Raw genomic sequence first — 26982 nt, forward strand, 5'->3', positions numbered from 1 at the left:
GTGCAACAATGAATTAATGGAAATCCAAAGTCTCATTAAAGTAAAATAAAAATTAAAATTAAAAAAATTTTCAGTCTTATAAACAAATAGAGAGAAGTTCTAATATACTCTAAAGGAGAACTATGTCTAAGTTATATGCCTTTGTTTTACTATGTCTTATTGTGAGTCAGAATGGACTCAGCAGCAGCAAATTTAATTTAGAGTTTTATTCCCTCAGAGATACAGAAGACAATCAACTTTTGTTCTTATCCTACATAAGAGTAGTAAGTTTCCCCCAGAAGCTCACAGGGTAATAATGGAAGACATAAGCAAGAAATCATAATAAAATGTAGTAAAGTCAATCATGGAAATTTTAGCTCAGGGAATATTAACTCTTTTGGATATATGGAGTATAAGAACTCTCCTCAGAGAAGCCCTTGTACAAGAGATCATTCAAAGTGAGCTTTAAAGAGTCAGTGGTAGTTAGCAGGTAAAAAACCGGGTACTAATAAAAAGAAGAATGGATTGAATATTAACAAGAAGCAAACAGGAAATAGTTAAAGGATGGGCTTGAAAGAGTCAAATTAAAGACAGTTAAAGACATGTTCATTTGTTTCAGTATGATAAATGATGAAGAAATGAAACAGAACACTGAAGGAAGCATAAAGAAAAAGTAGTTACAGAAATATTTAGAAACTCAATTGTCAGGACTTGATAGTATTTAAAGAATAAGGGAGTCAGAGTTTGATGATAAAGGCTTTCCCCCATTTTCTTGGAAACCTAGTTAAAATGCAATGATACAACAGAAATACAAACTTTCAGAAATGCTTATTTAAAAGGGGAAGATGGATTGTTAAAATTTGAGTATCTCAAATTTTAAGTGTCCATGAGCATTCAGGACTAAAAGTTCCTAACAAATAATTGTATAAAGACCTCTGAACCTTAGGAGAAAAATCTAGGGTTTTGGTTAAATCCAGCCAAGGGATTTTAAAAATCATCAATTAGTAGACAATTAAATTTAAGCCTATAAGAATACACGTTACTACTCAGAGAGAAGATATAAAATAAGCAGAGAAATAATGATGGAATTCCTAGAGTTTAAGAACTAGTCCAAATAAAAGTTCAAAAAGGAAAGCTCTGGTGGCCTAATGGCAAGAAGCTGCACTGCAATCCCAGAGGCGCACGGTTCGAATCCACCAGATACTCTGCCAAGGAAGAAGGGGAAATCTCCTCCTGTACCAGTCAGATCTGATTTGACGGTACACACACACTAATAATAATAATAATAATAATAAAAAAAGAAGGTCCCATTCAAAAAGGAAAGCTAAAAGGGGCAACTAAAGTTATGCATGATAACCAGGAAAAAAGCAAAAGCAAGGATAAAGTAATAAATAGTGTAAAAACATTACAATGACTTAAAAAGAAGTCATTTGATCACAAATAGGGTAGTTCTTGTATCAACCAACTGTTAAATTGATTTAACTTCAATGTTGATGTCAACTATTAAGCTTAACTGCTAAGTTGAAACTATCTTTATCTGTGGCAATAACTGGTTACAATCTGATCTGACCGAAACAATAGAAGGTGAAGCTGTAAGTAAAGCAGATGCAGAAATGACACTTAACGAAGAAGATAGCAAGATATGGGAACAAGGGCATGACTGCAAGCAATTTGTGTGAATAGGGATTGTATACCAATGAAGGACTTTATCTTTTACTTTTCAGAGAGAAGAGCTAACTGGGGAGGAGGGCTGGGCAGGGAGAAATGTGCAACAATGAATTAATGGAAATCCAAAGTCTCCGTATATATTCATTAAATTAATAAAATAATTTTTTTTAGAAAGACTTTTCCTTCTGAGATAAGAAAGTGTAAAAACATTCAGTTTATCACTATGTAGGATGGAAGCTATGAAAGTTCAAACTTGAATATCCTCTATTTTATGTAATTGGTAGAAAAGAAGGTTTTTATTAAGATTCTTAAGTCATCAGTATTGATGGAAAGTGCCAAGAAAGTAGATAAATAACCACAAAGGGTGGTGGGGGTTTAGTCAGATGGTATTACTTGAGAATCTTGGTATTTAAAAAAAAAAAAAAAAAGAGTGATTTCAACTGGAGAGGGTCTCTAGGGAACTACTGTCTGTGGGAAAAATGAGATTTCAATTACATAAGGGAGTTGGAGATGATTTGAAATCAGATTTCAAAAGAAGAGAGGAAACAGAATTTGGAGATGAACTGTGCTGAAGATGAATTAATTGGTGGAGAGGAATGAGGCACAATGGAACTCAAAGCTCTAAGAGAAGCAATGAGTTTCAGAGGAGGAAAGAATAGGCAAACCAGGGCTGGGCATGTGCCTTTTATACATTGGCCAAATATCACAGACATGTCCGGAAGAAACTGCTTATGAACTCTCATTCATAGCTTTCCATGTGTTCTGTTATTCAATCGTAAATGTTAGGTACTAGAACTAGATCCTACACAAAACAAATATGGTTTGGTGCTTTTGGAGTTCACAGCCTTATATAATTATTATATCTTTAAACTATTCAATAATGTGTACTTATTTACATTTTATCTAGTGTGAAGATTTATCTTTACTTGCATATGTATATAGATATAGATGCTATAGATGTATCTTCTCAGGTAATAAGAAAGCAAATGGTTATGCTTTGTATGGGAAGTTTCTATGTATGGAAACATCCTTCCAAATTGTGTTGTTATGTGTTTGTTGTGTGCCATAAAGTCAGATCCTTTGGTGGGTTTTCAGAGGCAGTTAATCGTGTGAGAGGAGATTGACCATTCTTCTTACATGGAGCAGCTGGTGGCCTCAAATGCCTTGGGGATCGCAGCACAGCTTCTTGCCACTAGGTCACCAGAGCTCCATATAGTCTGTTTAATAACCACAAAAATAATGAGTAGTAATTACTGGGAAGATGATTTAGTAAAGAGCACCTTCAATTACACTAAATGCATGTGAAAATTGGACAAGAAAGACTAAAGAAGAATGTCTCTGAATTGTGGGCCTAGGGATCACCAAAAGAACAGTGTAGTGTGGAGGATTTCTTGTTCAAAATGGCTTTCCTAGCCATTGACTTTGACATTGTCACATGGAGGGGCAGGATTGTACAAACAGGGTATACTAGCCTATCTAGTGGCCTCGTGGCAAGAAGCTGAGCTGCAATTCTGAAGGAACACAGTTCGAGGCCACAGTTGCTCCATGAGAGAAGGATGGGCAATCTCCTCCTGTGCAATTAATTTTCTCTGAAAATCCATCAGAGGGTCAGCTATGGGGTTGGTTCTGACTCTACGGTACACAACAACACAACAATAGTCTATCTAAAAGGGAATTAGCTAGTCTCATCATTCCATGAAGTTTAAATCAAATAGATTCAGAAGTTGGGCCTCTCAATACCAACAAGAGTTTACATCCCTAGCAGCCAGAGATTCTTCTACTCCAGTCAGACTAAGAGCAACAGCAGTTTTAGCAGAGTGCCAGAGACCAAGCCAAGACAGAGCTGACTTGAGACTGCTCCCCCACAGAGCCAGAGCCAGAGGCCTTCACCCAAGCTTGCTGGAGGGCTGAGGGAAGACTCCATAACTGGTAGGACTAACACTGGCCCCAGCCATACGACCAAAGGTCAAAGGGCCTGTGACCACACTTGAAAAGCTATCTGGACTGAGGGACTGCTACTAACTTGAATTATAACCTGTTAACGTCCCAAATGAACCTCACAGCCATATGGTTTTGAAATCTGTGCAGTCACTGCAGTGGATAACAGGCCTAGTAAGTAGGAAGCTCTGGTGATTTACCAGTAAGGAGTTACACTCCAAAAACCAAAGGTTCATGGTTCAAATCCACTTGTTGCTCTTTGGAACAACAATGGACGATCTCCTTTATGCAATTTATTGCCTCTGAAAACCACATAATGGTCAGCTATGTGTCAGTTTTGACTCAGTGGCACACAACAATGACAAGACGTAATTACAGGAGCATGAGGGAGCACATCTGACCTTACAGAAATTTCTTTTGTACTCTGAATGCAGTCGATATAGTCTCCCTTTATGGAATAAGTAGTGTTCAGACTTGGCCATTCTCATGCTGCCTACAATAATTTAATAAACAGACAAATCTGACTCGGAAAAGTATCTATTTGCAGACAGAGCTCTCTTTAAAATATTTTTTTTCACATACGAATTCATCTGGCATGTTGTCAGGAGGGACTAGTCACTGAAAAAAGATACCCTGGTTGGCAAAGTAGAAGGTCAAGCAAAAAAAGGAAGACACTAAATGAGATGAATTAACACCGTGGTTACAATAGGTTTAAGCACAGTAGAGATTATGAGATGTTAAGGATTGTGCAGGGTTTCCTTTTGTTTCCCACAGGGTCACTATGTGTCTCAGCTGACTTGATGGCACCTAAATAAAGGAATTTACATTTTGTTGGTGCTTTTTAAATTTCAAGATAAGCTGCACTTAAGAGTCTATACAAAGTGCAATCATAATTTTATAATGGAGCTGAATGTACCAACATGCATAGATATCTCCTAATTCTGAATCCATACCTACTATAGAATAGATACAAATAGAAAAGTACTATACAATCTCAGGATGAATTCCATTTTTTTACCTGCTTCTTCTTTTTTTTATAAGAATTTTTTTAATTTTATACTGATTTACTTACAATGATCATGTATGTTGTTTTTTACACCGTATCTTTCCCATTTCCTTAATCCACCCTCCCTCCACCCATCAAATTGTGTGATTACCTATGATTACACTCTCCCATCCTCACCCCTCTGTTCTCACCATCCCGCACCCCACCCCTGCTCCTCATATACATTTTTCTAGTCATCTGCTTCTTGATTACCTTTCTGTTACTGTTTATTTAATGTATATCTTGTGTCCTAGCACAAAACACAGTTCCTGAAATACCATAAGTATTCCATATGTAATTAATGAATTTATGAGTGTATCAATTAACAAATGAAAGAAAAGCAGAAAATGCCACAAAGTCTGCCCTTCTTTTGTAATGAAATGCAATGGTAGAAACATTAAGTGCACAGAGTTAGAAAACTTAGCCTATAGTGATGTGTGCTTCTTCGAGAAGCAAAGCCTAGACTTACCAAACACGTTAAGACTGAAACTTTTGCTTTTGTCCCCAGCTGTGTTAGAAGCCAGACAGGTGTATCTGCCAGTGTGTAGTACTTGGGCATTAGTGATTTGAAGAAAACGACCCCCAGATATAATGTGGTGACTGTCATCTTCTTGGAGGAGCTGCCCATCTTTGTGCCATGTTATTTCTGGTACTGGATTCCCTTTAAGAAAAAAAAAAAAAACCAAGCAAAGAACAAAACAACCAAACAATCAGGTCTGAGAATTGACAAACAATTACATTTATAGTTAGTAAACAATGAAAAAGGATGTTTTCACTCATTTGTGTTTCTTACATATCTCATTTCTTAAACAGCATGGCTACTTTAATTTAAAAATATAATTTCAAATATAGACTCTTTTATGGTATTAATAGTTACACTACATTTAACATTGCTAAACCAACCCCCATAGCCACCTGGATAGAAATTATGGTTGAGACTTAGAATCAACTGTTTAAATTCTGGGTACAGGGAGATGGGATAAAATTTCAAATTAGGGCATTCAAAAACTTTAAACTGATAAATCTAGAAGGTCATTATCAGACTAAGAAAAGGCCTGAGAACTGCTGGATGATCTTCAAATTCAGTGAAAGCATGATATAAAATATCAGGCAAAATTGTGAATAATCTGGTTAAGTAATTTTGAAATTCCTTCCACAGAGTCAACCTACAAAGAGCAGAAGAAGTTTTTGTTGTAATCATAATTTAATTTCTGTAGCTGTTACTATTCATGAAAATCTTTGTGAATACATTGACTGAGATACTTCAGTGACTGTGCATGATAATAAATACAGTTTTCTGGATGTGGGGTGTGGGAGGGGCCTGAAAAGATAACCTACAGAATGAGAGAGATTTGCAGATTGTATATCTAATTAGAGTTGTTGTACTGAATTAAAAGACGTAGCCATTTGCTCTTCATCACCGCAGAATCTTTGATAATTTCCACTTGAATTCTGTCAGCTACATTAGAATACAATTTCAAATGTCGATCATAATATAGCTGTATTTAGCTACTGTTACAGTCACTATGAATCAGATTCTGCTACTCTGTGGCAACAGGTTTGGTAACTGCTTTATTAAAATAGCTTGAACTTTTCCAACTAGTTAAGTCATACAGATAGAGGCAGTGAATAATAATTAGTGGAAGAAACAGCAGAAATCTGAGTGTTGAGTCCTCATACCTGTTACTTCACAAGTCAGTGTGATGTTTTGTCTCTCTTTCACTTTCACGTCTTCCAAGGTGTTCTCACCCACAATATGAGGTGGTACTAAAAGCAAAACATAGAAAAAGGAAAACCTAACTCCAAAACCAACATTTTATTTTTATAGGCATCAAACTTTATTTTAATTAAGGTATAAAATCAAAGTCCAAGCCCTAAATTTTCATTTATTGTCTTTTTACTAAAATAATGCCATAATATTAATATGGTCAAGTCTGATTATAAGATCTATAATAAGTTATTATATTCGAATAAATATTATCATAATAAAGTCTAGATAAAAACTTATCAGCAACTCAATGTGGAAGACATTTATTTCCTCTACTATAAGTTCAGTGGCACTATTGTAACTTATTAGGCAAGGAGTTGTGCTATCAATTCAAAAGTTAGTGGTTTGAATCCACCGGTCACTCTCAGAAGAGAGGAGCAATTTCCTCTCTTGTAACTTACAGCCTCTGATAACCTGCCGGAGGATCAGCTATGACCTGCTTCTGACTTGGCATCAATATACAACTCCAATACACACTCAAATTATTCAGTGTTTCAGAATGTTGTTTAATGAAATGGCCGTACATGACATTTCAGCAAATCAGGCTGTCTTCAAATTAGTCTAACATTGAATTCTTGCAAAATGTGAATGTCAAAAGGCCAAAAAAAAAAAAAAAAGAGGCACATCTCAAACTTTCAACTCTCCTCCCAGAAACGATTTGAGCTGATTAGAATCTTTTCTAGATATTGCAAGTCATGTAAGTACCTAACACTGAAAGTTCAAAGAGTTTTCTTTCTTCACCAGCTGTATTTCTCACGACACAAGTATACTGGCCAGCATCTTCTATTCTGGTCTGCATCAATCGCAGAGTCCTGCCTCCTGAAGAAACAAATCACCAAATGACTTACAGAGAAAATGAAATTTTCATAAGTTGTTCAAGTGATACAGAGTTCAAATAATTGAACAATACATTTAGATATTAATGTATGCCAAATTTTAAGCCTATAAAGCAGACTAGATAACCCAGAAGAATTTGTTTTGCTTCAGTGGAAAAATACAGTTATAATAGCAACAGAGTAAGTCCAAGAGCTTCATTCGATATGCTTCTCATGGCTTGTTAATTGTTGTCCTATCTTGCAAGATTGTATCATAAAATTGTTTTTCATTATTAATTGCATTTCTATATGGCCTACTGCTAAAGCAGCAATAAATCCCTAAAGAAAACATGTTAAAAGTATTTCTAGGGACAGGTAAAAATAAGGGTATTTTTGTTAAAAATATCCAATATAGTCATAAATTCATTAAATTTCAGATCTCTTTTTAAGGAGGCTGATGATATGTATGTGTATGGTAATTTTTAATTAAATTCTTAATTATCTGATGCTGATGTGTCAAATGCAATAATGGTTACCCATCGTGGGCAGTGTTTGGTGGAGCTCCCTATTAAAACAAGCTTGGAAGCAAAAGTGGCATCCATTTCTGAAATAGCTTGCCTTTGGAAAGTCTGTGAACTTGGAGAAATGATGGAAGTTATACAAGTGTTCAGGTCTTTCATTCATAGGGTCACTATGAGTTGTCTATGACTCGACAGCACTTAACAACAACAACAAAAACAAAAATAACAATAGCAACAAAAGAATTAAAGACAATACTGGATGACAACAAACAGAAACAGATTTACATAGATTCTTTTTAAACATAATCTTAAAACAAAAGTATATTATAATACACAGAAGAACTAAGGGAAGCCAATCTACGTTAAATGACCAAGGATACAGAGATAGAAGGATTTAAGTAATGATATCTGAAGCAGAATAAAGAAATGGTAAATTAAGATGAGTAGAGATGACCCAGAGTCTACACATTACAACAATGACCTTAGGTTTTATTATGTTCACTAAAGTATGTGAAAAGTCACAGTCTGACTTTTGCTTTAGAAATGAGACTGAGTAAGATAGGTTCAATAATGTATACTGCACTGAAACAGAGGAGGAAAAAAACTGTTTAAAAGAGATATGTGACTAGGTATTTCTGTCATCACAGGAGTCTAGAGCGAGGGCTACATGGTGGAGGGGACCTGGGGGAGGATTTGCAAAACAATGAAAGAATCTTTTCTTTTACATTTCCATAATTTTTGACTCATGTACTTATAACTTGTTAGTTAAATTTGTGTCTTCTAGGTTGCAACACCCCCATGATACATCTTCAAGGATATGAACATGTACGGCCAAGCACAATCAATAAGAGTGCATCTAAATTCCAAAATCAATCTCCATAATAGTCTATGTGTTTCCTACTGCCAAAGGGGCCCTTTAGAGTAGTGAGAGAAGATCTTCACCCTGAAACCCACAGCGTCCCTTTTCAGCAGGAAGTAGCTAAGAGAATACACCATCCCCTTTTCCTTATGAATCAGGGTGAAGTCTCTCTCAGGGAGGAGTGATAGGGAATGGCAAAGGACACACCGACAAAGGAGATTAATCAGAACTGACTTTGACAAGCACTGTGGCAATTGGACAATTAAAACAGACATTCGGATGGCGGGGAAGAAGAACAAACGGGAGGAGGGTAGAGAGAATGGTGCAGCAATGAAGGAATGAAAACCCAAAATCCCTGTAAATGTTCATTAAAACTAATAAAATTTAATAATAATAAAAAAAAGAAATAAAAAAAAAGAAACACAATTGTGGCAGATGTATAGGATTACTAGTTTAGTACAATCCTGATCTAGGTGACAGCAACGTGGATGTGATATGTGTAGGCATAAGGACTGCTTATTGTTTTTTTTGCTTTCGAATGTTTCATGGTGTTCCAGAATTAATATTTATAAAAGTTAATGATAATCTTTACTAGTATGAATGCTTTCTATTCTTTATACATTTGGACTTCTGTGTTATGTCTATGTTTGAGGAAATAGTCTTGAACCAAAAAGACTATGCAGACTGAAAGTGAAATTATAGCATGATAAAATATGGAGGTTGGAGTCTCCATTTAAAAAACAATAGAAGAGTTCTTTTCTTGTCACATTCTCTCCAACATTTAGTACTTGCTGTCCTGTTAATCTCTGCCACTGCCAGCGGTGTGAGACTCTTATACACTGTTGATGCGACTGTAAAATGGTACAACCATTTTCAGTACAACACTGAAAGGCAGTTTGGCACTTCCTCAAAAAGTTGAATATAGGAAATTCCTATGACCCAGCTACTTCATGACTTGGAATATACCCTGAAAATATCAGAACTGAGAAACAAATGGAGACTTGTACACCAATGTTCATAATAGAGTTATTCACTGTTGCAAGAACATGGCAACAGCCCAAATGTCCAACCACAATTGAATGGATTGAGAAATTATGGTACATTCACACAACAGAATACTATGTAGCTTGCAGGAGAAATGACTTTGCAAATTACTACCTAACTTGGGAGGGACTGGAGAGCATTATGTTAAGTGAACTAACTCAGCCCATAAGGACAAATACTGTATAAAATCATTATTGTAGAATGAGTATGAGGATTCAAGTGGGAGGAGAGTGGGAGCAGAGAGAGAAGGATGGGTGCGGGAAGGGTAGTGTTAATTATAGGGTCACACAATTTGGTAGGTGGAGGGAAGAGTGGGAAAAGGAAATGAGAAAGAACAATGTACATGAACTTTATAAATAAATCAGTATAAGATAAAAAAATGAAGGAAAAAAGTTAAGCTAAAAAAAGAACAATAGTAGAATGAACAAATGAACCTGAAACACTCTTCAGAGAAATAAGTGTGAAGAAATAATATGAGGAGTAAGACTAAGAAAAAAAGAATATTTTTAAATTTTAGAATAACTTCTATGTAGCATATTTTAGTCTGTTAATATAAATTTGAACTTAAAGAAATTAAACCGTATTTAATGAATTTTTATGTACATCTTTCTAGTTCTGGTTTTCATAGCTTTTCAGAAGTATACATCTACTTTCCATTTTTATAAACACAATAAACTGCTATCATTTAAGTCCATAGAAAGGTAAGTTTAGTAGAACCAATGATTTGGTTTTTAGACAAAACTGATTACCTAAATTCAGGAGGGTTTCCCCCAATTTAATGTGGGCAAATAAAAATGAATACAATTAAACAATGTTATTAAGGAAAAGATGCAAGTTACCTCCGCTACTCAAGATAAATGAGACTTATAGAATTATTTCAGTTGAACGTGATTGAAGCAATTCCATTTGAACGAGTTAGTGAAGACTCTAACCTCTCAACCTCCTAAATCTCATGACCTTTCTTTTCTTGGTCTCTGATCCTTTTATTCCTGTGAGAGGAGAGGATAGGGCTAACACTAATCTTTACTTACATGGAGATAATTCTTGTATCAATTAAATTTTCACATTGGTTTTCTGTTCTTGGCATAATAATAAGGCCCTCACCAAAACAATGCTTTCAGAAAATGTGAACTTGAGGTCTCAACAGGACTAATGTTAATAAAATAGAAGTGTGCAACAGATTAAGCAAGGATAAGGTGGTCATATGCCATTGATTTGGTTCTCATTCATCTGTGGCATAAAACACATATTCTGAGAGTAAAACCGGATGACTCTTTTGGCAGCAGCACAAAGTGAAATACTTTTAATATGTTTATTCAGAGATACCTAATTGCTAGTCAAACAAAACAAAACAAAACAAAGTGAAATTAAGACACCACTACTGCAAATAAAATAGTCAGTAAGCCAGAGTACATCACTCAATGTTGCATTTTACTTTTACAGGAGTGTGGTAATTAACAAGTATTCCTACTTTTTCAATAAGTCTTTACTGAAAGTAAGCCTCATAACATGAGGGTCATTTCAAGACAAGAAAATGTGTTCAAATCCATGGTCAACAAGTTGTTTTGGGTTATTTTTTTAAAAAAATAGTTTTCAAATTTTTATGTGTATATATGTATCATAATAAATTAAAATTTAGTATCTTTATTTTATTATTTAATATATAAATAAGTAAATAAAATATTTTCTATTTTATTAAAATTAAAATAAAAATTTCTTTTTTATTTGAGTGAGGATTTACAAATCATAATGCTTTCTCATGCAATTCTTCATAGACATTTTGTTTTGATTAATATTGTCACTGATTAATGTAACTAATTACAATGTCTTCTCAACCTGCTCAATAAATTTTAATCTTTTGTCATTACTTTGTGTCTTTAATATTCACAAACACTGGAATCCTGTAGAAATGAAAACATCATAGTAAGTGTATAGAAATTTCCTGGAGACAGGGATCATTTATACCACATTGTCTATGGCAATAAGAACAAAAATGCATTAAATACTTAACACATGAGCCGACACTAAGTGAAATGATTTATGCACATTACCTCATATTGCCTTTGTAGCAACTATAAGAGGCAATCATTATTAATACTTCCATTTTATAGGCTGAAATTTGGTAAATTAAGTAACTTATCTAGTGTAAGCCACAGATAGTAAACAGGATTAATAACTATGTATCTTTCTCAAGTACATATTACTTTGAGACATTAGTGACTAATTTCCAACACTACAGTTCATATCCCCCAGATGCTGCTCATTAAAGACCTGAAGATCTGTTTGCAGAAAGATAATAACGGAGTCAAACCTACGGTTTACAGCGATTGCTATGACTCAGGTTGTCGGGACAGCGCACAAGGATAACAACTCCAACTTTAAGTAAGGACTTTTCTGAAAAATATTTAAAAACTAGCAACTTATGATTTGCTTGAAAAGACGTAGGAGAAAGCATTACACTATCTCTAGAAGTAGTTCCTCTTGATTTTAAGTGATAAAAATATTTTTGAAGTTGCTTATACAAACTATTGTTACTGGGTATAATATTCTAGGGATACACTTAGAGCTGTCACTAGAATTTTATATAAAGTGACAATAATTTTTTCCCTTAACTAGAAACAACTGGAAAGAACTAAAAATACAATATTTTTTAACATTATGGCTCTTATAATATTTAAATTTAATTTACATTTTTAACCTTCAATGTCTACTTTTCTACATTTCTGATAAATACAGACATATGAATTCTTTTGAGATAACTTATCACTACGATTAATATCTGTTAAGATTATTGTCAATCAATACAGTATCCTAGATAAGAACTAATAGGTAAAAATAAAACAATCCTCTTATTTGAGAAAATATATATTGCATTTTATATTTACTCATTGAATATGTTATATTTATATATATTTATATAGTATATATTTACATAAATAAGTTATAATATAGAAAAATGTTGCATTTGCTTTTCTTGACAACAGCTTAGTCTGTTGGTACTTATTGAGAATATGAGTACCAATATTCAGAGATCTTTTCACATGAATGCTTTGACGTTCTGTTGCTGTTGTTAGGTGTCATTGAGTCAGTTCTTACTCATTGCAACACCATACATTACAGAACAAAATGCCACTCAGCCCTGTGCCATCCTTACAAGTGTAGAGGAGCCCACTTTAGCTGCCAACTCTCTTTTGAGAGTCTTTCTCACTATCTGTTTACAAAGAATGAGGTCCTACTCTAGAGATTGGTCTTCCTGATAACATACCCAAAGTTTACGAGGAGACACAGTCTCATTACATTCACTTCTATGTTTGTCCCAGACAGATTTGGTAGATCTTCTGCCAGTACAAGGTATATGCAATATTGTTTATGAATGCCATAATAAAAACCATTAAAACACCTTTTGCCTTCATTTTAATTGTACAGCCTTTGCATGTATATAAAACAAGTGAAAAATACTGTGACATGGGCCAGGTGCATGTTAGCTTGCAAGGTAGCATTTTTAACACTTTAAAAAGGCCTTCTGTAGCAGACTTGCCCAATACAGCAATTAATTTCTTCACTGATGCATCCAAGAGTGTTGAATGTAGATCAAAGCAAAAGAAAATTCTTGAAGTATTTAAATATCTTCTGATTATCATGTTGTCCATTATAAGGATTTCTGTTTTCTTTATGTTGAGATGTAATAAACAACAAATGCTATAGTTTTTAATCTTTACCAACAGTTTTTTTAACTTTTGGAAAGCAAGGCTGTGTCATCTGCAGAGTGGAGTTTGTTAAGAAGTTTTACTCCAGTCTTGAAACTTTATTTTCATATTGTTCAACTACTCAGATTATATGCTCAGCACAGATATTGAGTAAGTATGGTGAAAAGATACAACATTGACATATAATTTTCCTGATTACAAATAATTCAGTGTCTCTTTATTATATTTAAATAACTGCTTCTTGATCTAGGTATAGGCTGTGCATGAGAACAACAAATTGTTATGGAATTCTCATTCTTTGCAAAGTTATACATATGATCTCAAACAGGTGAATGGCTTTGCAAAGACAATAAAACAGAAGTAAATATTTTTCTTGTATTGTCTGCTTTCAGTCAGGAGCAATCTGACACTAGCTATGATGTCCTTTATTAAATGTCTTCTCTTGAATACTACTTTTATTTCTGGAAGCTCAATATAGTTACTGCTGTAACTATTTTTAATTATCTTCAGGATAATTTCAATTCTATATGATGTCAACAGTATTCATTAATAATCTGCATATTCCATTGTACCACTTTTCTTTAAGCATACATAAGAATTTCTTTCAGTCAGCTGACCTTTAAAATTTCTTGACTTACATATATGAAAACAAATTGCTGTGTGGTATCAGTTTGTTGAAACCTTTCTGTTCTGCTAATTCCTAATGCCTTCTTTGCAATGCCTTCAATGAAGCTTGAATGTCTTCTTTCATTACCATCAGTTCCTGATTACATATTACCTCTTGCAATGGCTGAACATCAACCAATTCTTTTTGGTACAGTGATTGTGTCTTCATCTTCTTTTGATACTTTCTTTACCATTTAATATTTTGTGCATGAAATCCTTCAGTACTGAAACTCAATAGTTTTTTTCCCCCCACAGTTTTTATAACTTGAGAAATGCTGACAGTGCTCTTTTTTGCTTTGCTTTTTAAAAAATGCTATATTAGTTTGCTTACAAAGTTCACATACATTGTGTTTCACACTATTTGTCATTCAAATTATGCTTCATACAATCATTCCCATGGAGTATGCTTTATAAAATCAATCACCATTAGACCTTGTCCATCATTACCCTGTCTTTTCAGGTTTGGGCTATATCCTTCGCATTTTCTCGCCCTCTCCTCCGTGTCTCCCAATCCCCAATTGAGCAACCCTGTGGCTGTGCCTCTACCCATCCTCACCCCTCTGCTCCTACTCCTTCCCCCCTGGGGTCCCCATACATGTTTCATTAGCTATCTTTCTATTTGCGTAATTATATGAGGGTTTTTTTTTAAGTTCACTAATTACAATGGTATTGATCATCAAACATTGTTTCATTTACTGAGGATTTTCAATATTCAGTTATTCACTTTCCAGATATTTTACATTTTTACCACATTATCATTTCACCATTTTCAGAAACTATGTACAGGAGTTCATAAATTTTTACAGTGTTAGGTTTAACTTAGAAGAATCAATATGAAGTGCTTTTGAATTCTTATGCCTTTATGTAACATTTAGGTTATTCTTTTATGTATCTGGTTGGGTTTTTTTTAATTAACCTCAAACTTGGCCCATTCATATTCATTGTTGAAATTATTACTTAAAAGAGCCAAATGCAGTTTCCTGTGGCATGCCACAAGAAATCTCTCTTTAAGTTTATATTTATTCATAAAAGACAAGCTATTCCGTTTTGCTTACATAATTGGATTAGGAATAAGCTGAAAAATTCTTTCTAAAATAATGGTAGAAGTATTAGCTCACAGGAAACTACCACATCCTGGAAATATAAACATAACTCAGATTAGAGTCATGAATAAGTTGAAATATTTGGTTATATAGACATATTATGTAGCATGATTCATTATACATGAAGGATTCAATTTCCACACTTCTTAGTTTCACTTTTCAAAATGTTTGACACTCATTGTAACATGAACACTCTGACAATCTCATGATTTAAGAAATAGGCAAATGCCAACATTTTCTTTTTAAAGGATTTAGAACTTTTTAGAAATTTTATCCATTTCATACAGTTTTTTAAGGTTATCTAAATATATTTTATATGATTATCACAGTAACCAAAAAAAAGAAAAAAAAAGAGTAGAAATCCATGTTGTTGTTGTTATGTGCAGTCGAGTTGTTTGCGACTTATAGCAACCCTATGTACAACAGCCCTAAACCCTGCTCTATCCTGAGCCAATCTCATTGCCTCTGACACACCCATCTCGATTACCCTAGTCATTGAATCAATCCCCCTCATAGATGGTCTTCCCCTCCTGGGCTGTCCCTCCACCTTCCCAAGCATGATGTCCCTCTCCAGGACTTGTCCCTCCTTACAACATGTCCAAAGTATGTCAGACGAAGCCCCAGAATCCTTACTTCCAAGGTGTAGCCTGGCTTAACCCTCTCCAGGATGAATCTGTTTATTTTCTTGGCAGTCCACGGTATTCAATACTCTTCTCCAGCACCACAGCTCAAAGGTATCAATTCTTCTTCTATCGTCCCTAGTCATTGTCTAACTCTCTGATGCATAACAAGTAATTACAAAGACCATGGCCTGTATCAGACGCACCTTAGTCTCCAGAGACACACCGTTGCTTTGAGTGCTTTAGAGAGGTCCCTAAGAGCAGACTTTCCCATTGCAATACGTTGTTTGATTTCCTGGATGCCGGTGCCAAGAGTGATGACCGTGGAGCCGAGCAAACTGAAGCTGTGAACAATCTCAATCTCTTTGCCATCCATCCTGATGTTGCCAATTGGTCCACTTGTGAGAATCTTCGTCTTCTTGACATTGAGCCTCAGTCCATACTGAAGGCTGCAGTCTTGACCCTCTGCAGCAAGTGCATGAGGTCTTCCTCAGTTTCAGCAAGCGGGGTTGTGTCATCTGCATGACACAGATTGTTAATAGATCTTCCACCAATCCTGACGCCACACTTCTCCTCATAGAGTCAAGCGTCTCGGATAATCTACTCTGCATACAGGTTGAAAAGGTATGGAGATAGGATACATCCCTGGCGTACACCCTTCCCAATTTTGAACCATGCAGTGTTACCCTGCTCTTTTCTGACGACTGCCTCTTGGTCCAAGTATAGGTTTTGCATTAGCATGATTAAATATTCTGGGATTCCCATTCTTCTCAGAGTCAGCCACAGTTTGTTATTATCCACACAGTCAAATGCCTTTGCATAATCAATGAAACACAGATAGACATTCTTCTGGTATTTCCTGCTTTCAGCTAAGATCCATCTAACATCAGCTACAATATCCCTAGTACCACGACTCCTTCTAAACCCAGCCTGGAATTCTGGCAGTAGATATGATAAATTAATAATAATTTTGGCCATACAAGGTGAAGCAGGTCACTAGGTTGCTATAATTTCTTTTACCTGAGATGATTCTCACAGAACTGCTAAGGGTGATGGGCCACCCATCTTTAAGCCAGGTTATAGAAGGCAAGGGAATTCCTGAAGCTTCACAAGTTAGGGACACGGAGTTCTTTTCTATGACACTGATGTTTTCAGGTATGCCATGGTTCCCTATGATACTTGGAGGAGCTGTAAAACAAAACAAGTAGTAAATGGGGGGGAAAGTAGCCAATAAACATATCAAAGATCAAATATAAGATATCATATTGATAATAATAAGGCTTTCATTTTTAGTTCAACAGTAAGTAAGATAAGCAATCACAATATTATGCTATTATTTGGGTATGTATCTAATATGGATTCATACTTTCATTTTACAGGGAGAATTTTCTAACAAACAGTTTTAACATCAAGACCTTAATAAAAACTAACCAAATAGATTGAGAAATTGAGGTATATTCACACAATGGAATACTATGTAGCACTCGGAAGGAACTTTAAAAAAAATACTACATAACTTGGGATACACTGAGAGTATTATGCTGGGTGAACTAATTCAGTCACTTAAGGACAAATACTGCACAAAACCATTATTGTAAAAAATAGAATGATAACTAGTAAAACATCTATGGGAGCTCAAGGAGGGAAGGGGTGGGTGTGGAAGGGTGAGGATAGGTAAACCACAGGCTTGCAGAGTTTGGTAGGTGTAGGGGGAGGTGAGAGGGAAGGAAATGGGCAGGATCCAGGTGCAAAGGTAGGGTAATGATTGGCAAAGTTCAAAGATGATAAATTTTGTAAAATATGATGAATGAGACAGGGCAAAGATGGGCAAGGTTCAACGGTGATTAATTTTGTAAGACATAATGCGTGAGGATGATTGTATGAAACACAATCATAGGTCAAAGCACTACAGTTCAATTTGGCTATTTCAAATTAGGTCTTCCTGAATGTGTATATTTTCTTGTCTATTCTTTTTATAATTATAACTCATTAAAATATTAAAACCCCCTTTAGTACATGCATAAATGATGCAGAATCAGAAATCTCTAAAGAGCATAAGTTTATATAAGCATATAAGGCTGTCAGTTTGTAAAACATATGTAGAATTGTAGATGGGACAGCTTTAGATAAAAATAAAAAAGAAATTGAAGAAAGCAATTATCTATTCAACTGCTTCATTTCCTAAAAGAATATCTTATGTGCTTTTCTTGGGTAAGTAAGAAATAAGAAGTAAAACACAGAAGAAGCAATAATAAGACAGATTTAGAGAAGTGATACATAGATGGTAAAGAATAGACTATTGGAGGGAGCTCTTGTGGCCTAGTGGTAAGAAACTGTGCTGGAATTCCAAAGGCATGAGGTTGGAATCTACCAGCTGTTCTGAGGGTTAGGGTTACTGATTTACTGTACCTGAAAACCTAATGTCACCTGTGGGCCACTTCCTACTCAAGGGTACACAACAAAAACAACTGGTGAATGAGTTTCAGTATCTCCTATCCAGGATGCTAGACCTACTGAGCCTCTTTTATACTTACCATGTACACTTAAGTCGTATTTTCTGTCAGTCATCCCTGCTACATTCATAGCCACACACACATAGCGGCCTGTATCAGACACATGAACATTCTTCAGCTTAAGAATACGACCTTCATTCAGTATTTCCACGCCCTTTCCCTTGGCCAAAGGGCGGCCATCTTTCATCCAGGTTACTGATGGTTGAGGAATACCCTGTACTTCACACTCCAAGGAAATACTTTTCCCTCGAGTCATAATAACTTCAGTAGGCTGGTTCCCACTGTTGGATATAGTTGGACGAACTGGGAGAAAAGGAAAAGGAATACAACAGGGAATATTTGCTTCAAATTTTACATAGGAATTATGGACTAAAGTTAAGTTTTAATTTTCAAATATAAACTACCAAAAAAGAAACCCAGGAGTATAAATATGGCATTACTATATTAGCAGGCATAATCTTTCTTCAATATTTCTAAGTGGGTTTATACTTGAAAGAAAGATATTGACATAGTAGCAAAATAACATATTTCACATCTTCTCTGCTTTTGTGAAGTTATGTACAAATATTTGAACTTATTATTTGTCACTTTCTCTGATTTAAAGGTGTCTTCCTAACACTAACTTAAAATAGATGTGATAGCCTACTCCAAAAAAGACTCCCAGAAATATCTGTAGAATATTTGCAATTAGAAAAACAGACTTCCACAATTTCAATAAAAGGAAATTTATTCTTTTCATTAATAGAGGGGGAATAGAATATTCTCAGTGGGTGTATATCTTCCGTGTACTGTATTCCTTGATCTTTTTGTGCTGCTCTTCGTCCATGGCATCCAGTTAATTTTAGTAAAGACCAAAATACCTTCTCTCCGTCCTGGGATAGTTTGGTGTTGCCTACTTCTTAGTTCAAAGTCCCATTCCTTACCCATTCTTGCCATAAGGTAGACTGAACTCTACTGAGTCCTGCATATCCCTTTGCCTATTTTATTGAGTCCTTCAAATTTTAGCTTAAAGTCATTCCTTCAGAGGAGTTTCTCCCAAATCAGTAAACCAGGTACGTACTTTGGTTACAACTTTCATAAGGCTCTGTTACTTTCATTTAAGCAAATTGCTCAGGTTGTAATTACACTTTGCTTATTGTTAGCTGTTTGATCCCACTAAGCAGTACTGTCCAATAGAAATTGAAAGTAAACTACATATTAAACTTTAAATTTCTTTTTCTTTTAAAGACCACACTTAAAATGTAAGCAGATGAAATTAAATTTGGTAGTATATTTTACTGAATCTTTTTTTGGAATAAAAAAATGCTTTCACTTCAATATGCAGTGAATTTTAAAATACTAATAGGACATGTATTTTGTATAAAGTCTTTGAAATCCAGTGGTCATTGTTCAATGATAGTACATCTCAATGCAGAATAACCAAAGATCCAATGTTCAGTAGTCACATGTTGCTAGCAGCTACCGTATTGTTGGTCTAAATCATAATAAAAATGAGCTCTATGACTACAACTAGGTTTGTTTAATGCCATATTTACCTGGATCATATAGTTGGCAGTAAAAAATTATAATAAAATATCAATGAAATTGTGGTGTTTGTGTGAGTAAATGTAGGTATGAGTGGTTACCCACTCATACTTTTCTGTGATAAACATATATTACTTTTGCAATGAGAAAAAATAATTAAAATATCCTAAATTTTAAAATATAACAAAATTTCAGGAATGGAAGAGTATTTTTCTAAATCCCCTCGGAAAAAAATAAGAGAAACACAGAGATAGTTCATTTTAAATAATTTTGTAATATGATATAATAAGTATATATATTAGACCTATTTTTCATCAATTTCCTTTTTTAGAACAAGTTAAATAATATTACAATACTGTGGCAGGCATTGCTGTCTCGCTGACACAACATTATTCATAACTCTCTTCTCAATCTTCAGTATACAAGTTGGAAAAGTTATCATTTCAATCATCGTTGAAAACTGGAATGTTCATGCAAATAAATTCAAATTGAGAAAAATCTAAACATATCAGCTAGGGGGAAAGTTCTTGCTTTCCTACTGAGATAGAGTAACCACCTTTGTCCTTCTGTGGTCTTCATCATGGACCCTCCATTACAGTTATAGTGACCATCTGGAGACCATCAAAGAAGGGTCCTGGGAATCTAGTGCTCTTGTCTCAGAAGGTTAGAGTCCTGTAAACTTCAGTGGCTGACTGCCAACTTTGTGCTTTTCATATGAGATAAAAGAAACTTCTCCTTGTTTGTCTCTGATCATTGATTATTTGTTATTTTATAAATCTGATACAGAGTTTAAATAAGACAACCAGTCCCACTCTAACGGGATGTTTTGACAATGGGCTAGCCTCAGTAATCTTGTGTACTGAGTCATTAATGGTTCTACCACGTACAAAGCACATGAACTTGCTTAGTCATCATACGTAATCTCTCTGGGATTAAGGTTCCACATCAGCAAAATGAAGTCAATAGCTTCCTAGTTATGAGAAGAGTTAATAAAATAATATGAATAATCAAAGTACTCTGAAATGTTATACAAGTAATTGGTCCTTAAAATGATATTTCCCCCCCCCTCTTTACATTGTAAATATATACTACAATACCACTCTTCTTCTCCCCCATTACCTCTCTATTCCTTTTACAATCAGGCCTTCAACAATATATTTATTAATGTATCTGCCTGACTCATCTACAGGGAACAGAGGTATCACTGAATAAATAACAGTTATAAATAAATAGTTATACACTGGAATACCAGTAACATTAAAATAAGGAATAATGAATTGCTAGTTGTTATAACCATACTACAAATGAGTGGTAGTGATCTGGAAAAAAAGTTTTTAAAAAGGGTAGAAATTTTTAGAAAAATCAACAACTTACGATAAACCTGCAAATTGTAGTCTTTTTGTGTGGTTCCAGCAACATTCGATGCCACACATGTATAGAGTCCTGTGTCAGATTTTTCAGTAATTGAAATCTGTAAGTTCCTTCCCCCAGATAAAATTCGAACTCGACCTGCAGAGTCAGTGAGGACAGGGGAGCCTGGAAAAAAAAAAGGAAGAAGATGAGACAAAAACATAAAGCACTTTGCATATACACTTTTCAATTACTTCCTATACATCTGAAAGCTGGACAATGAGTAAGAAGGTAGAAGAAGAATTGATGTCTTTGAGTTGTGTAGTACTGGAGAATACTGAATATCACATGAGCTGCCAAAAGAACAAATATATTTGGAGAAAGTCCAGCCAGGATGCTTCTTAGAGGTAAAAATGGCTAAGCTTTGTCTCATAAACTTTGAGTATGTTGTTCAGAGGCACTAGTCCTTGCAAAAGGACATCATGCTGGAAATGGTAAGGGTCTTCAGAAGAAAGGAAGACCCTCAATGAGAGGGATTGACACAAATACTGCAACAATGGGCTCAAGCATATGAGAGATAATGAGGACAGCACAAGATAGGACAAGATTCAGATCTGTTGTTCATTGGGCTGCTATGAGTCATACTGGACACCTAATAACAATCCATGTACTTGATATATTTGTACTTATTTATTTTCTCCTAGGTCATACACCCAAATGGTAGATAACACTGTAACACTGTAAAATACCTTGCCATGTTGGAGGATGGGGAGAAAGTTAGGAAGGAGGTTAAAAAATTATCCAAGTTTCTCCTTGGAAACTAGGATTTTCAAGCTTTTTCTCTCTCATATACTTTGGGCACCTGGCCAGGAGGGATAGATCCTTGGAAAAGGATGTCATGCTCAGAAGGGTGGAGGGAACCCAGATGAGATGGATTGATAGAGTAACCAGTGCAGTGGGGGTAGGTGTGTTAGAGTCGGTGAGACTGGCTCAGGATGGAGCAGGCTTTGTACATAGGGCTGCTATGAGTTGCAGGTGACTTGACGGCATGTAACAACAATAACAACAACAATTTACGTTTATTTCTGCAGTTCTTTCTTTTGAACAAAATATTATATTTGCGAGAAAATATATTTAGAGACTAAAATATAACCTTAAAATTTAAAAATAAAAACGAATGTTTGAACAGTTAAGGATTTATATAAAGGGGTTCTTCTGGTGGTGTCTCTCTGACAGTTTGAACTCACTAGTAGGTTAGGAGAAGAAAGATCAGCAAACTCCTCCTGTACAATTTACAGCCACTGAAAATGCAGTGGAGGTCAGCCCTGAGTTGGTTTTTACTTGACAGCAACGAATTGAGTGGAATTGCTGGTGGCACAGTGTGCAATGTACTGGGTTGCTAAAAGGCCAATATTTCAAGTCCACTAGCTACTTGGGAGAAAGATAGGCCATCTCTTTCTGTAAATAATGTCTACTACTTACTAAGTACAAATAAATATTCCTTCTGAATAAATAAAAATCTGCTCAATTGAAGAAGCGACTCTTAAAACATATTTCAAAATTGTTACAAATAGAGCAAAAATGTTTCCCATAAAAAAGAATATTTTTTATCAATTTAAAGAAAACTAGGTTGAAGAGTGAATAGTTACCCAATAATGCATTTGAGTAATAAAAAAATCAATCAATTAACAAAGAAAATTGATGTTTCCTGGGAACATTTAAAATCTAGAAAGATAAGGGAGTTCTGGTCGCCTAGAGGCAAGAAGCTGTGCTGCAATCCCAAAGGCGTATGGTTCAAGATTCACCAGATGCTCTACTGAAGAAGAAGCAATCTCCTCCATGCCAGCCAGATCCACCTCGATGGTACACAACAACAACAACAAAAAGAACAAAAAAATCCAGAAAAATGAAGTGTAGGATAATTTATAATAGCATACATTAAACATGTAATATAGGGCAATTATGCTAAGTGTTCAAAGTCCAGGAAAGAATCTTAATTAGTTGACATTGGTGAGAGAAAAGAAAGACATTTATCACATATATATATTTTATGTTATAAATGTGAAAGTATAGAAACTGACCTTTCTTCTTCCATATTAGATTTGGAGGTGGAATACCACTAGATTCACACAATAGATTGATGAAGTTCCCTTCAATAACAGTAAGCTGAGCGAGTTCATCTGAACCAAAAATACTTGGTGGTACTGAAAGAAAAAGAAACAAGAAACTTTTTTATCCTCCATGATTCATGTAGGCAAAGATGTTTATACTCATATGATACAAGGAAAGGGTAAATACTTGAGTTTACTTATCAATGCTATGGTAAAATTCATCTATAGATATACATATGTAGTGGCCAATGGCTGATTTTTACAGATAGAAATTTAATCAACAAAATATTCAGGGTATTAAAATAACATAAAAGAAGCTAATACATTACAGATATTTCAAAACTTGCAATGATCAAGACATCAATCAAACTTTAAATAAATCGAGCCACTGCTGTCTAGCAAGGCTTGATGTTTCAGATGCAAAGAATGATTGGAAAAAGTCAAGCATATTGCAAGTAGTAGAGAAGAAGCAAGATATTTAACCCAAGAAACAGTCATTTTTAACTCTAGATTGTATAACCTGCCTTCCCACAGTCCATTATCTTATCTTTCCCTTCCCTCCCCACCACCCCCAGTATTACTAGGTGGAAAATGCTTATTCTTCTAAGGCTCTGAGAATTGAGAGTTTGGAGATTCTATCTTACTCTTCAGAAAGAATTATCAAAGGACTCTGATCCTTTGAGACTCATGCCACAAACGTAGCTCTTTCTTACCGTCTTGTGAATTTCTCTATCATTCTTCCTCCATTCACATAACAACCTGGTGTCTATTTTTATACTCTCCTCTCATATCCTAATATATATAAACTCAACATCCATTTAACACCTGGAGTGCTCTCTCAATTTCTTCATCTGCTCAAACTTTCCATCAGAATCCACATTATGACCCTTATTAAGATCATTGCTTTTATGAATTTGTATATAATGGCCCTTCTCTGATAATCCTAGAGCAAAACCCTCACATTCAATTTACAGTCTGAGAAATGCAATGGAGGTTAATTATGAGGAAATACTCACTTGATGGCACTTGGGTTTTTAATTAAACATAAGCAATACTCACATTTAACTTTACAGCTCCAATGACTATTAAGGCAAATACATAGTTGTAATAAAGATTTCCTCAGAAGTTTAGACTTATATGTCCAACTGACTGCTTAGTTTTAACTTCTGCACCTTAAAGGCATTGTCAAACTTTGCTTTCCTAAATGGAATTAACCTAGTTTTTTCCCTTCTCTGAAGGAAGGATGTTACGGTCCATACTGTCCAGCTAGTCAAGCCCACATTACAACCATCCCTGACTTGCCTCCTCATCTTTCCACTTAATCCATTAATCCTCTTGATCCAATTTCTTAAATTTATCTACTTTCTTTATAAAGCACAAATCTGAACATCTCAGCTCTCTTGGAGAGAAAGAGTTAAACACTAGTCTACTAGTGAAACCAAGATATGACCTTTAGTCCGTCCCACTCGAATTTCAAAACCATCTCAGGAAAGGTTTGAGGCCTTGAGCACCAATGAGCGTAGACCAAATGAGCTCTGGGAGGATATCAAGAAAATCGTCCATGAAGAATGCAAAAGATCATTACAAAGGCTAAAGAAGAAGAAAAGACCAAAATGGATGTCAGGTGAGACTCTGAGTATTGCATTAGAGTGCCGAGAAGCCAAAGCTAAAGGAAGAAATAAAAAAATCAAAGAGCTGAATAAAAAATTTCAAAAGGCATCTCGGGATGACAAAGCAAGATACTATAATGAAATGTGCAGAGAGTTGGAGTCAGAAAATCAAAAGGACAGGACTCGCTCAGTGTTTCTTAAGATGAAGGAGTTGAAAAACAAATTCAGGCCATGGGTGGCAATACTTAAAGATAGTTTGGGTAGAATGTTGAATGATCCAGGAAGTATAAAAGGAAGATGGAAGGAGTACACAGAGCCACTGTATCAGAAGGAATTCGCTGACACAGAGGAATTTCATGAGATAACATATGAGCAAGAACCTATGGTGATGAAGGAAGAAGTTCAAGTTGCTATGAAGGAACTGGCAAAAAACAAGGCTCCAGGAGTTGACAGCACACCAATTGATTTATTTCAACAAATAGATGCTACCCTGGATGTGCTCACTAAGTTGTGCCAGGAAATCTGGATTGAAGTTCAACATCAAGAAGACAAAGGCTCTCACCACTGGGCGTACTGGCAGCACCATGATAGAGGGAAAAGAGACTGAGACTCTTAACAATTACAGCTTGTTTGGTTCCACAATATACACTCTTGGCATCACCTGTCAAGTACCTCTCCAATGTGCTAAAGAGTAAAGATGTCTGTCTAGAGACTAAGGTGTATCTTACTCAGGATATGGTCTTTAGAGTACTTTCTATGTATCAGAGAGCTGGGCAATGACTAAGGATAACAGAAGATGCAATGAGTATTAAATTGTCATGCTGGAGAAGAGTATTTAACATACATACTATGGACTTCCAAGAGAACAAACAAGTCTGTCCTGGAGAGGGTGAAACCAAGTTGTTCCTTGGAGGCAAGGATTTTGAAGCTTTATTTTATACACTTTGTACATGTGGTCACAAAGGACCAGTCCTTGGAGGACACATCATGCTTGAAAGAGTGAATGGACAGCGCAGGGAGGAAGATCCCGATGAGATTGACTGACACAGTAACTGGGATAATGGAACAAGTCTGTCTGATAATGAGACTGGCTCAGGATATGACGAGGTTCAGAGCTATTGTACATAGGGTTGCTAAGAGTCACAGGTGACTTGATGGCAAATAATAACAACATATAGATAGATATAGATACACACACATATATACGGATTTAAGAGGTCTATTTCCATTTGTCACCTTATTCTGCTGTGAACAAAAGGATTCTCTGTTCATGTGATTTACTGCCTTTGGAAACCCACTGAGAGTTAGTTAGGAGCCAGTTTCCACTTAATAACACAACAGCAACAAAATCTAGGGGCCATAGTGGTACAGTGGTTAAGTGGTAGAGTTCTAATAAAAACTTCTGCAGTTCAGACCCACAAGTGGCTACAGAAAGATGTAGCAGTTTGGTTCTATAAACATTGGTGATCTTGGAACCCACTGGGAATTTCAACTTTATCTTAAAAAGTCATCATGAGTTACAATCTACTCATTGATAATGTTGGAGTGGATTCTCCAGCAGGTTTTCAGAGGCAGTTAAGTTGCAGAGAAGGAGATTGCCTGTCTTGCTCCCATGGAGTAGCTGGTAGATTTGAACTGTGTGCCTTTGGGTTAGTTGGCAGTCCAACTCCTTACCACTAGGCCACCATGATTTGGGAGCTCTGGTAGCTTAATGGTAAGAAATTGCACTGACAACACACAAGTAGATGGCTTAAATCCACTAGCTGATCTGTGGGAGAAAATGGGCAATCTTCTCCTGTACAGGTAACTGCCCCTGAAAACCTCCTGGTGGGTCTGCTATAATTCACTTATGACAACACAACAACAACAACACAATGATGATAGGTTTGGTGGAGCCTCTATACCAGTCTTCAGTTCCATAGCAAATGACCTTAAGTTTAGTCTTCAATTCATTCAGTGGTTTCAGAATTCTCCTAGGTATCTGTAAGTTGTCATCCTCTTCATAAAGCTAATACCTAATCATCCTTAAAATTTCCATTATATGTCACTTTCAGTTATTATATTTTCCCACACAATCATCTGTCATAGCTCATGAAGTATTTAATTTTAATTGGCTATTTAAAGATGTGCTACACCAGCAA

General features: G+C 35.4%; 1 protein-coding gene across 1 annotated transcript in view; it reads right to left on the reverse strand.

Annotated features, from left to right (window-relative positions):
• Positions 1–26982, reverse strand: part of HMCN1 (hemicentin 1) — a 763653-nt gene that overhangs the window by 179857 nt on the left and 556814 nt on the right. The window contains exons 44-50 of the mRNA XM_006901311.1: positions 23202–23324; positions 21145–21306; positions 18268–18549; positions 16754–16921; positions 7104–7217; positions 6311–6397; positions 5100–5291 (exon numbers count right to left, since the gene is read on the reverse strand). Coding sequence (XP_006901373.1) covers positions 5100–5291; positions 6311–6397; positions 7104–7217; positions 16754–16921; positions 18268–18549; positions 21145–21306; positions 23202–23324 — 1128 coding nt within the window. The remainder of the gene's footprint in view (positions 1–5099; positions 5292–6310; positions 6398–7103; positions 7218–16753; positions 16922–18267; positions 18550–21144; positions 21307–23201; positions 23325–26982) is intronic.

Source organism: Elephantulus edwardii, unplaced genomic scaffold, assembly GCF_000299155.1.
Source record: "Elephantulus edwardii isolate Elephantulus edwardi_28Jun2011 unplaced genomic scaffold, EleEdw1.0 scaffold00318, whole genome shotgun sequence".
Taxonomy (NCBI): domain Eukaryota; kingdom Metazoa; phylum Chordata; class Mammalia; order Macroscelidea; family Macroscelididae; genus Elephantulus; species Elephantulus edwardii.